The sequence below is a fragment of the Sabethes cyaneus genome, chromosome 3 (assembly GCF_943734655.1).
Source record: "Sabethes cyaneus chromosome 3, idSabCyanKW18_F2, whole genome shotgun sequence".
NCBI classification, from domain to species: domain Eukaryota; kingdom Metazoa; phylum Arthropoda; class Insecta; order Diptera; family Culicidae; genus Sabethes; species Sabethes cyaneus.
In genome coordinates, this window is record NC_071355.1 from 247,001,062 (window position 1) to 247,015,595 (window position 14,534).

The following is a 14,534-nucleotide window of genomic DNA, read 5'->3' on the forward strand; positions in this document are numbered from 1 at the left end:
AGCGTAACTAATTTCGTCGGAAAACCATGTTCTAGCATTATCTGCCACAGCTCATTTCGTTTAACTGAATCGTACGCCGCTTTAAAGTCCACAAACAGATGGTGTGTCTGCAAGTTGTACTCCCGGAACTTGTCTAGCAACTGACGCAGGGTGAACATCTAATTCGTCGTGGAGCGACCCTCACGAAAACCAGCTTGGTACTCGCCGACGAAGGACTCCGCTAACGGTATCTGTCTGCAGAACAGGATACGGGAAAGTACCATGTAGGCAGAATGTAATTCCTCAATATTTGTTACACTCTTGTCGATGTCCCTTTTTGAAAATTGGGCAAATGAGGCCATCCAACCACTCCTCCGGCATTTGTTCTTCCTCCCAGATCCTGACAATGATCCGGTGGATTGCTTCGTACAGCCGCTCGCTCCCCGCTTTTAGAAGTTCAGCCGGGATACCGTCCTTCCCAGCAGCCTTACCGTTTTTCAGCTCACTGATTGCCTTTTTAACCTCCTCCTATGTTGGTGGCCCACTGCTTGACCATCGCTTACAATTCCTACCCTGTCCCTGCTGATCTCCGCATTTACCTCTCCATTCAACAGTGTCTGAAAGTGCTCCTTCCACCTGACTGCTACCGCCGTTTTGTCGGTAAGCAGATTGCCAGCACTATCATTGCACATCACAGGCATGACAAAATTCCTGCATCTCGCCGTTTTATAGAAACTCCGTGTATCGTTGCTGGCGTATCACTCCTCTGCGCCGGCGAGCACGTGCTCCTCGTACTCGCATTTCTTTTGACGATGGATTCTTATTTCCGCAGCTCTAGTCTCTCTGTACCTCTCTCTGTTTTGACGCGTTGCCGCAGTGAGCATGCGACTCCTGGCCTGGTTCTTTTCGTCTGTCACTCTCTGGCATTCGGCATCAAACCAGCTGTTACGCTGTCTTCCACGCGTTGTGCCTACCACCTCTCTCGCAGCTGTTTCGATGGCACCATGGATGTTCCTCCACAGCCCATTTATATCTTCTCCTTCTAGCTGCTGTTCTGCGATTCGTTGGTCAAGCTTCCTGGCGTACTCCACTGCTACGCCGTCTGCCGTTAACCGCTGGATGTTGAAACGCAGCGTCCTCTCAGTGCGAGCTTTCGCCGTATTCGACAGCCTTGCGCGAATCATACTTACTACGAGATAATGGTCAGAGTCGATATTTGGTCCCGGAAAAGACCGTACATCGATAACATTCGCAAAGTGTCGACCGTCAATCAAGACATGATCGATCTGAAAGCTAGAGTCTCCATTTGGATGCCTCCAGGTGTGTTTCCGAATATTCAAACGTGGAATGTAGGTGCTACAGATGGCCATTCCTCTGGCCGCGGCAAAACTTATGAGCCTCAGACCGTCATCATTGGTCGATAGATGAAGGCTATGTCTTCCAATAACTAACTGGTTGGAAGAATTCCTCCCTCCCGATCTGCGCGTTTGCATCTCCGATGATGATTTTCACGTCGTGTTCTGGGTACTCTCCATAGGTCCTCTCAAGCCTGTCGTAAAACTCGTCCTTAGTATCATCAGATTTATCATTTGTCGGTGCGTATAAGTTGATTAGGCTGTAGTAGCCACCCCTTCTAGAGGGAAAAGGGGTCTTGAACCAACATAGAAAAAATCCTGTCTCTAGAAAACCCCACACACCAAATTTGATTCTATTTGCTTCGTTAATAGTCGAGTTATGCGGAAGCTTTTGTTTTATTTGTATGGGAGCCCCCCATCTTAGAGGAAGCTGGGATCTCAATCCACCATAGAAAAAAATTCTGCCTCTAAAAACCTTTACATGCCAAATTTGGTTCCATTTGCTCCATTAGTTTCCAAGTTATGCAGAAATTTGTGTTTCATTTATATGGAAGCGCCCCTTTCTAATGGGGGGAGGGGTCTCAAACCATGCTAACAACATTCCTCACATCATACGCAATGTGTATGCCAAGTTCCATCGAAATCCGTTTAGCGGTTTGCGAGTCTATACCGGACACACGAACAGCATTTCATTTTTATATATAGAAAAAAAAAGATACGTTATATCGAGGTAAATTGTACGTTTCCGTCATCCGGGGCGAGATTGTGCCAAAAAAGCATATGTTTTTGTTCTTTAGCTCAGTATACACACAATTTAGGAACTAAGTTGATTTAAAACCTGTCAATATGTACTAAATTGTTCAATTAACAAGTACCGTAGAGATGGTTTAGTTACAATGAAACCTAATTTTACTGGAAGTGCATGAACTTGGAAGTGCATAAAACATAAAGTTAAGGTAAATACCTAAACAGTGAACATTAGCATGTTTATAAACAATACACATAATTATCAGTATAAAGTAGTTCATATGGGGCCGTTCATGAACTAAGTGCACTATTAGGGGCAGGGGGCCGGCCCAAAATAACGCATCATACAAAAAGTACGAACGAAAATAACCCGGGGAGGTCTGAAATAACCAAAAATGAGTTCGTAGTCAATGGACAGCCTTTATATAGCCAGTTGCCTTTCTAGGGTTAACAAGGGGGAGCCATAGGGAGGGCATGTATCCCAAGGGGGCATATCTATTTGATCATTTAACAAAGTAATGGTTAACAAGTAATGGTTACTACTTCGTTCGAGAACCCGCGGCCGCAGGACATGTGAACCCCCCCCCACTTCCTTAAAACTGACAGTTTATACACGGTACAATATATTTGTCTTATATTAGAGTGTTTATTCAAAGCATCAGAAATTTCCAGAGAAAAAGTAAAAATTAGTTTAAATTATTTGGCAGACCTACGATATTGTTTGCTCCAAAATGGATGATGTATTCTAATCTGTCAAAATATTGTGCTCAATAGTAAAGAATGTGAGTGCACTGGTGTATACTGACGTATTTTTGTTGTGTACGTAAAATCCACAAATTGGATCGATCATTATGGCTTGGCACAATCTCACCCCCGTGAAGCTCGAAAAGTACAAAGTATTATATTATGCAGTGACATGCACTGAAAAATGAGTTTTTTCGGAAATCTAAGAAAAACGGAGAAGCGTCACTGCAAGGGGAATTGATTAATCTATACAAAACTTTGGGAAATTGAATGTGGGGTCGGAATAAGTAATTATACCAAGTTTGGTTGAAATCGGTGGTGCTCGATTACAATGGATATGATCACTTGAGAGGGAATGACTCCTATATAAAATTGAAAATTGAATTTTGTAAAAAACCCAAGATAGAATATTTTAAGACCTTCGCTAAATTAATTGTTTTGACCAATACCAACATCCTGTGAAGAAAAATCTAAGGTGCATGAAAGATAAATAATAATTTCCTTCGGGCATAGCGTGTGTTGTGCAGTAAATTACAATTATTTGGGCAAATGTTGAACAATTCATTTAAAGCCATCCGGCTTTTGTCGCCGTTGATGCTGGAGCGAGTATCGGCAAAACAACAAATTGTTTTAACGATTATGGCACTCATGTCTCTAGTTATTAATCGATTGTTGCTTCACTACAATACTGGAGAAGTGACAGATGCTCGAGAACCTTTGAACAAATCATTCAAGTGCTCTAAATTCTTTTCCTGGATGTTGGTGATGTTTCCAAATTTCATTGAACATTTACTGTAGTAACATCTCCGTGATGTTAGCATTTCGACTGGTGGGCTAATTGTTAATAAATTTTAAATGTAATGGCTGGTATTCAAACTGTAGCCGTACTTTGCGGAAATTGAATAACTTTAGCACAGTCGATAGTATTAGTCAACTCTAAACAACGTTTTATAGCTTTCGAATGGGCATGGTCGCGCAATTGCGAAGTAAAAATAATATTGAAAATCTAACAGCTGTAGGTGCAGCTTGCTCTGCCTGCAGGGAATTACCCGATATATGTAATCGTTGAATGACTAACCATTAGACAACTGTAAATTAATTGTTCTGAGGATTGTGATTTTTTTGAAATAACGCAAGTAATGCAGAAAGCTTGCATATATTTAGAGAAAAAAAAGCTTATCGGAAAAAGAAAAATGCATAAGGTGCTACATTGTGGTCGAATCAAACAGCCGATTGGCTTATCAGCTCCGATGATTACATGATAGCTTGGTTGCACGTCAATAGCTCTGTAACTGTACTGCACGCCGCTCGTTCGTTCATAGTTCGCGTGTGCAAGCTTAACCTTTAGTTCTGCTTGTGCAACGACCAATGACGGATCGGCAGTGTTCCCAAGTATTCCCGTAGTTCCTTTTCAATCAAGAAAAAGTTTAGTAAAGTATGAGTTTACTAATACTTACCCGTTCTTTTCAAATCTGTGTTCGAAAATCGACAAATTGGTCACCAAGTTATCAAATGATGTGCTTTGCACTTTAATCAGCACGTTTATCCCTTACTTACCTATTAGGCAATGGAGTTCAAGCTTTTATTTTAGGAAAACGAGAAGTCATTCCGGACTGCTCGCTTGCTTGCTACCAAGTGAGCGAACGTCGTGTTATCGTTGCACGCGATCTGCCGAGATAACGTGGCCAATAGCGGCGATACGTTCCCTTCAGTTGCAGCTTTAAGTTTTTTTGAACGACTGGGCAAGGTACTTTTTTCTGGATGTTCGTTGTAAATAAATCTCTTAGAAGTCACCCTCTGATTAGTTCTTATGGAACTTTTACAAAGGAAGAAGATGAATTTTAAACTGAAGAAACTGGTTGTATCAGTCAGAATAAATTAGATAAATTTTCATTTTGGTTTAAACTTTTCTATCATATTCTGTTCTTCAGATCAGGTCGAGTTAATGAGTGCATTTGCTTGAAATTATTAGGTTGAACAAAGCAACGGAATTAGTTTATTGTTTAATTATTGTTCAAACAATCGTGTAAGTTGAGTTATGGAAAGAAACTGTCTAAGCAGAGTCAGTTATCAACGATTTAATTTATGTGGTCTTTTAGCACATACCGTCCCACTATGTGCTAAATTGGAATGGCAGTAAATATTCACAATCTATGAAATTAATTGCGTTTCGTTCGCACAAACGGTTGTTGCAGAGATAAAATTCAATTATTGCTGCGCTTGGCTGCTATAAATTAGTGGACGCGTTTGTCAACAATTCTACGCGTGAACGATCGACTGTATTTCATTTCGTTTGTTTGGAAGCTTTGAGCTTTAAAGCTCTAGAGAGAATAATTATTGCAATTCAAGGGTGTAGTTATTAGTTATATTAACACTTTTTTTATGACTCAGAAAACCATTCTGGCTGTCGTTAGTGTGGCCCAAATACTCGAATAGTGGATTTATCCAGTTCCAAGATATCGACCATATCGCCCCAGGCCCGGAATTCTTTTGATCGATTTTGAACAGCGCTTTGATAAGGCCCATTGCCAGCTGATAAGGCCACCTGTTTGTATTTAATACCTTTGGGCGTCATAGACGTTTCGATTGGAACTATTCGCAAACCACAACTGATAAGTACGATTTATTCCTGAATCGGCTGTTGTTTTTATTTCGAGAAGCCTTTTGATTGTGAGTTATCGGGTTTATTTACGTCAAAATGAAACGACTCGGCTGCGCTCTGACGTTGTGTTTTAAACAGTCGTAGAAGAGGCGTTACACGTTTTAATTCGGTGCAGTTTTGCTGTTCGGTTTTTATGACTGATATAGTCCCAATTGATTTATGATTTGATTAGGAATTGATATCGTGTGAGCTCTCCGTTGCGCGCACCCTTTATCAGGGGAAAAACGACAATTAGTTTAGGCTTGTTCGATTAATAAAGGCGAGACAAGACATTGGCAAATGATGGCTGGTGGAAACACTCGTTTTATTGATGACTGTTGATTGTTTTGAAACAGGAAACGCAGAAAAGTAAAGCTTTAGGGATTTTGTTTTTAGTTAGATAGGCTTTGAAAGTGATTTGAAGTATTACAGATAATTTCAAAATTAGTGATTCAAAGTTTTTAATGCAAAAAATCATTCTTCTTGTCTGCATGAAAGTGCAGGCGTAGAGAAAGGCACCAATATGACATTTATATGGTAAATATTCACTTTCATCTGATTTACAACATTTTATCGCTCCACAATGCCCAGGTCCGGCTCCAGTATCGTCTGCCAGAAATAGAAATCATAAAAGTATTATCAGTCTGTTACGCATTACGCATTCGTTTATTTATATCAATAATCTTACAGGTCCACGAACAGCATTGTTAAGTCACTGTCAGATGAAATTATCCATAGATTACGTTATCAGACTAGCCCACCATTTGTGTTGCCGGCCAATCGTTTCCCTCCAGAATTTCTTCGTACCTTGTTGGTATGAATACATACAAGCCTTCGATTCCGATGAACCTCAGAGTCATTAAAATTGCAAATCCTGCAACAGTGTGTAAGGATTAAGTGGGATTCGATGCACGGTTCTGTTGGCTGACGATAAAATAAAACCGTTCCTTTACTCGGTGCGTCGCCACGCACATAAACCAACGGGTTACTTCGATAGCACGTCCAGTGCAGCAGTTGCAGTTATCCCACAGATTATTTACAAAACAACGCAGCGATGACAGTTCGCCCTTTAACTAGGCCTGTAATTAATTTTTTAAATACACGTTCCAGACATCGTAGCTTAGTCATCGTTTAAAAGCAAACTTTTTGAAGTACAATAAAATCTCTAATTACTTTACGTTTCTCGAATTCGTTTCAGATCTAGTACCAGTAGGACCGTTATAATAGTGCAGTGGATAGAGTAGTTTCCTGACACAACGGTGAACCAGAGTCGTGTACGGTAACCCAACCAGCGCGGTAGCTTGCTGCGAAAATGTCCGGCCTCATCAAGGAAGAAAAATTCGAGCGGATAGGACGTGTCCTGCCGGCGGAAAATTACATCACCACCGATCCGACCGAACCGGTGAAGCTTCGCGTTGCCAAGGAAGGTATCGCCTCGCTGGACCCGCTGTCGGTGCCGGATTTGCTGAATCGTACCGTTCGTGACTATCCCGACCATCCGGCGATGATGTTCAAAAATGCGCAAAAAGTGTGGCAGCCCATCACCTATACGTGAGTAGTAATTATCTTGCCATTATGACTTATACACAAAAGAAATTCAAAAAGTATTTTTTGGAGATGCGGGGCATCGATCCCCGTACCTCTCACATGCTAAGCGAGCGCTCTACCATCTGAGCTACATCCCCGGTTGGTGTGAGGGAGTCTACGCGTTCCGACAAAATACCGCGCAGAACACCGAAAGTAGTTCGGCGCGTTTGTCGTGCTTATTTTCACCAACTTGCTTACGACACGCCATGTGGCGGGCAGCAGCAGCAGCAGCATGTTTGAGTGGGGCAGGGCCACGACCGAACCTGGCCCAGTAAAAATGCAAGCAAAGCTGTTTTATTAAGGCGGCTGGCAGTGATTGATTTTTGTCATTCCTCAACTGGGTCTAGTGGGGTCTTTGCCATAGAAATTGCGGGGTTCGGTAAGGGGCAAAAAATGTGGTTCAGACTATTAATAGCTGCAGGTTGGTTGGTTTGGATTAAAGTGTTATGGCTCAGGAGTGTGAGAAGAGAAGTGTGCTTTTGTACCAAAATGTTTCAAATTTCGCTCCAAAAAGACTACTTACCATATCGTATTAGTAGTCTTAATAATGTGTTTGAGGGCTTTTAACTACTTTGCTAAATTCAATCAAAAGTAAAAATAAACTCATAATTGAATTTCGGTATAAATGCGTTTTGATACCATCATACCGTCCGACAGCAATGAAAGAATTTCCTTTAGCTCTGCTTATTTAGCTTAGAGAAAAAATCTCCGCATAGCAGCATTCAGTTTGAAATCAAAGCAAAACGTCTTGCTGGCTGCTTGCTACATTCGCTGCGCTTCCGGGACTACCCATTTTTATGCTTCGCGTGGATTATGGCTCTTTTTTGCACTACTCTGAAGTGCACTTTGCGAAAACGGGAGTGGAACTGAACTAAACGGGGAAATGTGAGATTCAAAAGATTGTTGAAAAGAAAAACATCTTAACCGCTGAAAGGAATCCGACAAACGCACGTTCCATTGGATAAATGAAATGTTCAGTAGTTTTGTAAAACACGATGGTTAAACTCATTTTGAATGTTGGTGATTTCTTATCTTCCTTGTGTTTTATAAATTAACATACCCGCAGAGGTTAGAAGATTTGCCCTCGAGGAACATTTCTTTAAGTTCAAAATAGTATATTATACTATGCAACAATTATCACTTTTAGTTTCCTGCTGTAAATTCTTGGATGATTGGACATGCACAAAACTTAATCCCTGTTATCTATTATGATAATAAATCAAATTCGGCATCAATATTTATATACTTTGCTAACAAATTTACAGCGGTATAAACAATTTTTTTTTCTGAACTGCACAGAAGGAAGTAAGCTGAATCTTTCTGTTCTGATGACTGTTGAAATTTAATTTTTTTTATTAAAATGAGTATGTATGCGTAAAAAATACAGAAAACATCTCAACAAATTCTTTAGCTTAGTATCTACTGGTGTAGCAGAAACACTGGTGTATAGTGTTCACAGGCCAGTGTAAATCTCCCCACACTATTGGGCATTCAAACCGTCCCACTGAAGATCACTCTGGAATATTTAACCCAGGTTGTTCGCACTATCCGACCATCGGATGGTCATCCACCGTACAACCATCTAACCCTCCATCTTGATGCTCGATACCGGAGGAACAGATTTAATTATTCGTCGATATCATTTTGTTAGGTACAGCGTTTTACTTTGATTGCAAGCCCGCTTCGCCGTGCAGGCTTCATCAGTGTATCTACAAACCTTAAGAATAATCGGAGGATCGTATATGTAGCAGCAAAACAGCAACGGTCCGAGGAGTGAGCCTTGCGGAGTACGATCGTACTCCGGCTAGATATGAGGTTATTACCGCAGGTTATGCAAGTCGCCACTATAAAAAATCAATACGCAAAGAACGAAAAATAAGAAAATTTGGAATCACCAGCTCGACGAAAAAGGGTTATGGATTACTAATCGGAACGTGGAGCTGTCGATTTTTCAACTTCCAATGGAATGCTATCTGACTTATTGAAACATTAATGTTCGACGTCGTAGCGATGCAGGAGGTGTGATGTAACCAGTGGTAATACCCACGAGCTGCACTACCGGAAAAAGGGCGAGGTGGACGAAGCCCTTCTCGAGGACCATATTTAATACCATAAAAACAGCTAAGATACGGGAAATAAAACGCCGCGGATTAAATGCTAGACAAATTTCTTACTTTATATTGTAGATTTTCGGCTTTTCAGTCAGTTTTATATCGAAAACGGCTTTTACCAATTACAGTTTCCTTTGAAAAAGGCCAAAACCGAAGGCTGAAACGTCAGGCAGAATAAAAAGGCCGTTTTTGATATAAAACTGACCGAAAAGCCGAAAATCCACAATGCAATATATCTCAGTTAATATCAATTCTTACTTTATTTTATTCTTCGATTCGCGTCGATAAGAAGAAAAGGAATGAATAAAACTGAACGTGTTTAAACAAGACTTTCACCAATTGCGAGCAGATTTCCCACAAATCAAATCATCTGATCGGCTTCGTAACTTCGGCAGATCTTCCAGATTTTCGAATATAGATTCCCTAGGCACCAAACGTTCAGCGATTTTAAAGCTGCACATGATACCATCGATCGCTGGGAGCCATACAAAATCCAGGGCGTGTGCGATTTTCTCGGGAAGGTGGTCAGACTGATTGCGAAGTATGGTTTGCCCTGCTATGGTAGATTTGAGGTGATTTGTCTAGTTGATTCGAATCCAACAACGGGCTTTGGTTTATTATTCACCATAGTGCTACACAATGTCAACAATGTCACAATTATCAACACACGTTATCAGCGGAAGTCGTGCTTACTGTGGGCATTAGAAGCCCCAACAGACGGTAGACGGCCGAAAGCGTGAACAATACTCGAGTTTAGGGTTTTGAGAGACGACCGTTAGGACAGGAAAATGGAAAATATCGGTGCGTGCAGGAGAATGGAGTATGAATGTGGACCTCGCGAAGGCTGGTGGGCAGGGCATGTTCCCAGAATGTCAGACAATTATGAATAAGACACCTAGGAACACAGCGAGATCAGGTGAGGCGAGCTCTGGTGGCGAGTATACTGTGTCCAAGGAAATGATGAAGCAACTTTACAGCCGTCCAGAACTGCATGCATATGTTGCATATGCTACTGCAGAAAGCTCCAGAGAAGTTCAGCTACCGAAGAGCAAGGAGATGCTAGTACGAGTGGGTTTGAATGCGGCGCTGTACGAATTGGTCAGAAGAACAAACGAAAGGAGCGCCAAAGGCACATCACAGGTGATTCGTCTGAGATTGTAACAGAAAAAGTAAGCACCAAAACATCCAAGAAGTGACATAGCGACAGAGAAAATTTCCTCTTCAGCTGAACCAGGATATCTGGTATATCTTGATTGCTGGGCATCGTATCAGGAGATGGCCGAATTTCGTCAAGTAATGCTTAGATGAACGTTTGAAACTAATTAATCGTTTCAACCTTTGTTGAACTTATTTGAAGGTCCACGGAAGGCGACCCACCCAGGTCCGAACATTCAACAATGTAGATGGATAGCCGGAAATTCATTACACTGAAGTGCAGAAATTGATGCATTGATGTAAGCCTGATAGTATTGAACACCGACTGATCACACTGGTTATGAACCAGGTTAGTGTAATTGGAGAAGCTCGACCCTAGTGGACGGCCAATATGAAGCGAACAGAAGCTGCTTCTCAACGTGTCTCCCTAGAAATCCCTGGATGTTAGTATAAGTAGATATAAAATTAAAGATGAACCTGAATATAAGCATGGCAAAATATGCTTGCCAGCGGGAGAATGAAGCGAATATTCAACCCAGCTGGGGCGCCCCATATGGGCGGTACTTGGGAACGGTTAGTGCGGTCGGTAAAAAAAGTGCGAACACCTAACGGTGAGATTCTTGCGGCACTGGTGAAAGAGGTTGAGAACTTGGTAAACTCGAGGCCGCTCACCTAGCTACTTTCACTCATCTGGAGTGGTTCAAAGTCCGGAATCGTTATCCTTATCCTTATGGAGGTAAGCAGGAATGATTGATGTAACTGAATTGAAACGTATCGCGACGTTACGCCACAGGCTGTTAAGTTTACTGTAGTATTATTGTTGAAAATGCTTTTTAATATTTCAAATAATGTTTGAAATTATTAAATATTGAAACAGTATAGATATAAAATGGCATTTTTTTATCTCACTATTTCAGGGAATACCGGGACAAAGTGCACAAGATGGCTAAGGTATTCATCAAGCTTGGTTTGGAAGCGCACTACACGGTCAGTGTGCTGGCTTTCAACAGCCCCGAGTGGTTCATCTCCGAGCTGGCAGCCATTCATGCGGGGTAAGTGTGTTGTTCTGTTCCCGATAGAGCGATCGCAGCATCCTCGTCTCGTTACGGCAACTCATTGTCAGTCAAATGCACGCCACCAGCGCACACCGCACACGGCGTACCGCACACGAGACTATAAATAACCGTCAATCTTGACCGTTGTCGTCCGCACTGGATTTTGATTTGCTTTCCTTCCTTCAGCGGTATCATCACCGGCGTGTACACGACCAATTCCGCTGAATCGACCCACCACGTGCTGGAGAGCTCCCGGACCAACATCGTCATCGTGGACGATGCCAAGCAGATGGAGAAAGTTCACTCAATCAGAAACCGGCTGCCACATCTGAAGGCTGTCATCCAAACGTTGCCTCCCTACGCACCCTACGTGAAGAAGGAGGACGGATATTATCGGGTGAGTTACGGGTACAAGCCGAACCGGAAGTCCAGAGCCCGAGTCGTCAAGTTTGTCTCTCAATTTTGGTTGTTAAAATTTTTCTTATTCTATTTTACGCTATCATCATTAACTGGACTGTGCAATCAACAGCGGCTTGCCATTCAGTTGTCAACCAGAAGTAATGTAATTAACTTTGTTAGCTTGTAGCGTGATAAGCGTTACATCTGTACACTGTTGCGCTTTCTTTTTCGCTCGTCCATTAAACAAGTTGTTTTATATTTCGGCATCAAACCTAGAATTTAACTTGAATCTATCACGGGAAATTATTTGATTTTTTTTGTTAATTTTTATTCTATTACTAAAGTTTTACTGAAGAACTTTATACAAAAATGTTGGAACTATAATATAATAGTTAAAATGTGATAGTATTTAATTGATTTCAATGGACTCACTCTAACAGCGATTGTTAGTTCATTACCCGTACCATTAAATTCGAATTACGTTTTATTTTATTTTCATTGCGGCTCCTAATACCACCCCAGCAACAGCGAGGAATTAAATTCAATTTTCTATAGATTCGAATTAAATTACTCCTCCAGCAGAGAGAGGACAGCATTTCACACCGTGGTGGATCTGGTGAATCTGTACCACCTGCTTTGCTTGTTGCTAATGATCCTCGGGGACCAAAATGAATCAACAGAGCATTTCCACCTAATGATAATCTCAGTAAAACTCTAATTGATAGGAAACAGCTTGCGGCAACCGGGTAGTCGCCAGCAGGCAGCGGGCTGGCTCCACTCTCTCTTCCCCCACCTGTTCTGCCTCGACCACCAACGAGGGCCAAATTCGTCAGCTGACCTGTGAAAATCCGATAGGTTTTGGGATTTCCACACCACGTCATTCAAATTTTGCAATCGACCGACGACCGCACTTTGCCGGTTATTTCCCGGTGAAGATGCCACCGCGCCACCGAGTCTAGGACACGTGAATTTTTTTTTTCGCCATCGTTAGCGTGTTACGGTATTCCATTTGACTTCATGAAAAATTTAAGACGATGCCATCGCCGCACCGCCGCTGACGTTGTCGCCCCGATGTCGTTCGGTGATTGTCGTGGTTTTTGTGTGCCGAGATGCGTCGCCGTCGTCGTCGACGACGTCGACGGTTCCGAGCCTTAACGCCTTCTGGCAGCAGGCAGGCTGATGAGAACAAAGGCTGAAAGAACGAACTGGAGGACTTTTCACCTGCTCGGTCGGTCGATGCCGAGGGGGGAGGGTGGCAACACCGTTGGATGTTAGCAGCATTCTATCGGGATGGGGTAGCAATCTTTATTTAACTTCAGCATCTCGTTCTGTTTGTAGTGAGAAGAGTAAATGCGGACGGGGGAGGGAGGAAGGTTTCGCGAGCGAGGGTATGCGTGGTGATGCTGATTCTCAGCTGTGTTGGAAAATGGTGACGTTGTTAGAAACGATGCTCATGGGAAAATATGCCAACGGTTGGGGAAACCGAGCCCGAAATATTACTGCAGGATTCTGTTTTTTTTCGTGGATCGCTGCAAATGGGTGGTGTTTAGCGGATGGTATCGGTACAATGAAGAATAATTACATTCTATTTTCCATATTTATTTGGGAGTGTGTTTCGTGTGGAAGACGAAAAGTCAGTCGCGTCAATTCTGCTGCTGGTGGAATTGCAAAGTAGAGAATTTTATGTTCACTTGGTCCGGTTTATATATTAAATTTGCAAGATTTGAATGACGGCGCGAGCAAATTCTGTAAGTCATCGGATTACTGGCGCGTTTATTTTCTGCCTCAGTTACTTTTATATTCGGTTGATCGAATTTTACAAATTACAGTTTTCATAGAAGATCTGCTAATATTTGGTATTTAGTCTTCCGTCTAAAAACTCCGCACCTTGTTAAATGACGATTAAGGTCATCATATATACTTTTTGCTTGAAACAAATAACTTGTACCAAATTTGGTAAACAGGGTATTTTTTGACCAAAAAAAGGTGTCCCCAGCTGTGACCCTCATATGGCCAAAAAGTTGAAGTATTAAATAATTGATTAAAGGGTCTTTCATAACCAAAGAACTGTATTGTTTTACAGACAGGGCGGACGTCCTTTTACAAAAAATTACTATAATATTTTTTGAGTCAATTATTTCACTAATAATTTGTCTGTGTGAAGGAATAAGGTCCAAAATTAAGGTGATAGGCATTCTATTGGCCTTTTCTATTCCATTTGATGCACATAAAATCAATCCCAAACACACTTCCTACACAACATTCTATAAGCTGTGTTTCGATCGCTGTTTATTCGGAAGCTAGAATACAATGAGACGAGACGCTGTTAGTAACTTGGCAGTACTAGTATAGTAAACACATAAAAAATGGCCTCTGTAACCGATAGTCTCTGTAACGGTTCTGTTACAGAGACTATCGGTTACAGATGCGACGAGGCACTCAAAATCCGGTAAAATTTGAATCAAAACGGAGAGTTACCTTTGTTTGTGATGGTACTCTCCGTGTTAATTTAAAATTTAGCGGTTTTTGAGTGCCTCGTCGCCTCTGTAACCTATAGTCTCTGTAAGAACCGTCTCACAACCGGAGACAAACCACGTAAATTCCAAAATTTGTGTAAAAATAGTCGCGTAAAATACCGCATAAAAAGCGACTTCAGTGTACTCTCTACTCTCTACTCTCTGCTCTCCATTTCACACCAACTACTGTCCATTCTCTACTCTCCACTCTACGCTCTACTCTCTCTACTTTTCACTCTCTCTGT

The 14,534-nt window shown here is 41.8% G+C and overlaps 1 protein-coding gene and 1 non-coding gene across 3 annotated transcripts in view; one reads left to right on the forward strand and one right to left on the reverse strand.

The window, feature by feature from the left end:
• LOC128744340 (very long-chain-fatty-acid--CoA ligase bubblegum) overlaps positions 1–14,534 on the forward strand; it is a 47,329-nt gene that overhangs the window by 21,375 nt on the left and 11,420 nt on the right. For both annotated transcript variants that reach the window (XM_053841248.1, XM_053841249.1), the window contains exons 2-4: positions 6,665–7,017; positions 11,237–11,371; positions 11,561–11,771. In XM_053841248.1, coding sequence (XP_053697223.1) covers positions 6,779–7,017; positions 11,237–11,371; positions 11,561–11,771 — 585 coding nt within the window. In that variant the 5' untranslated portion in view covers positions 6,665–6,778. The remainder of the gene's footprint in view (positions 1–6,664; positions 7,018–11,236; positions 11,372–11,560; positions 11,772–14,534) is intronic.
• Trnaa-agc (transfer RNA alanine (anticodon AGC)) lies at positions 7,079–7,151 on the reverse strand. Its single transcript has one exon. It is a non-coding gene; the product is annotated as a tRNA-Ala (tRNA).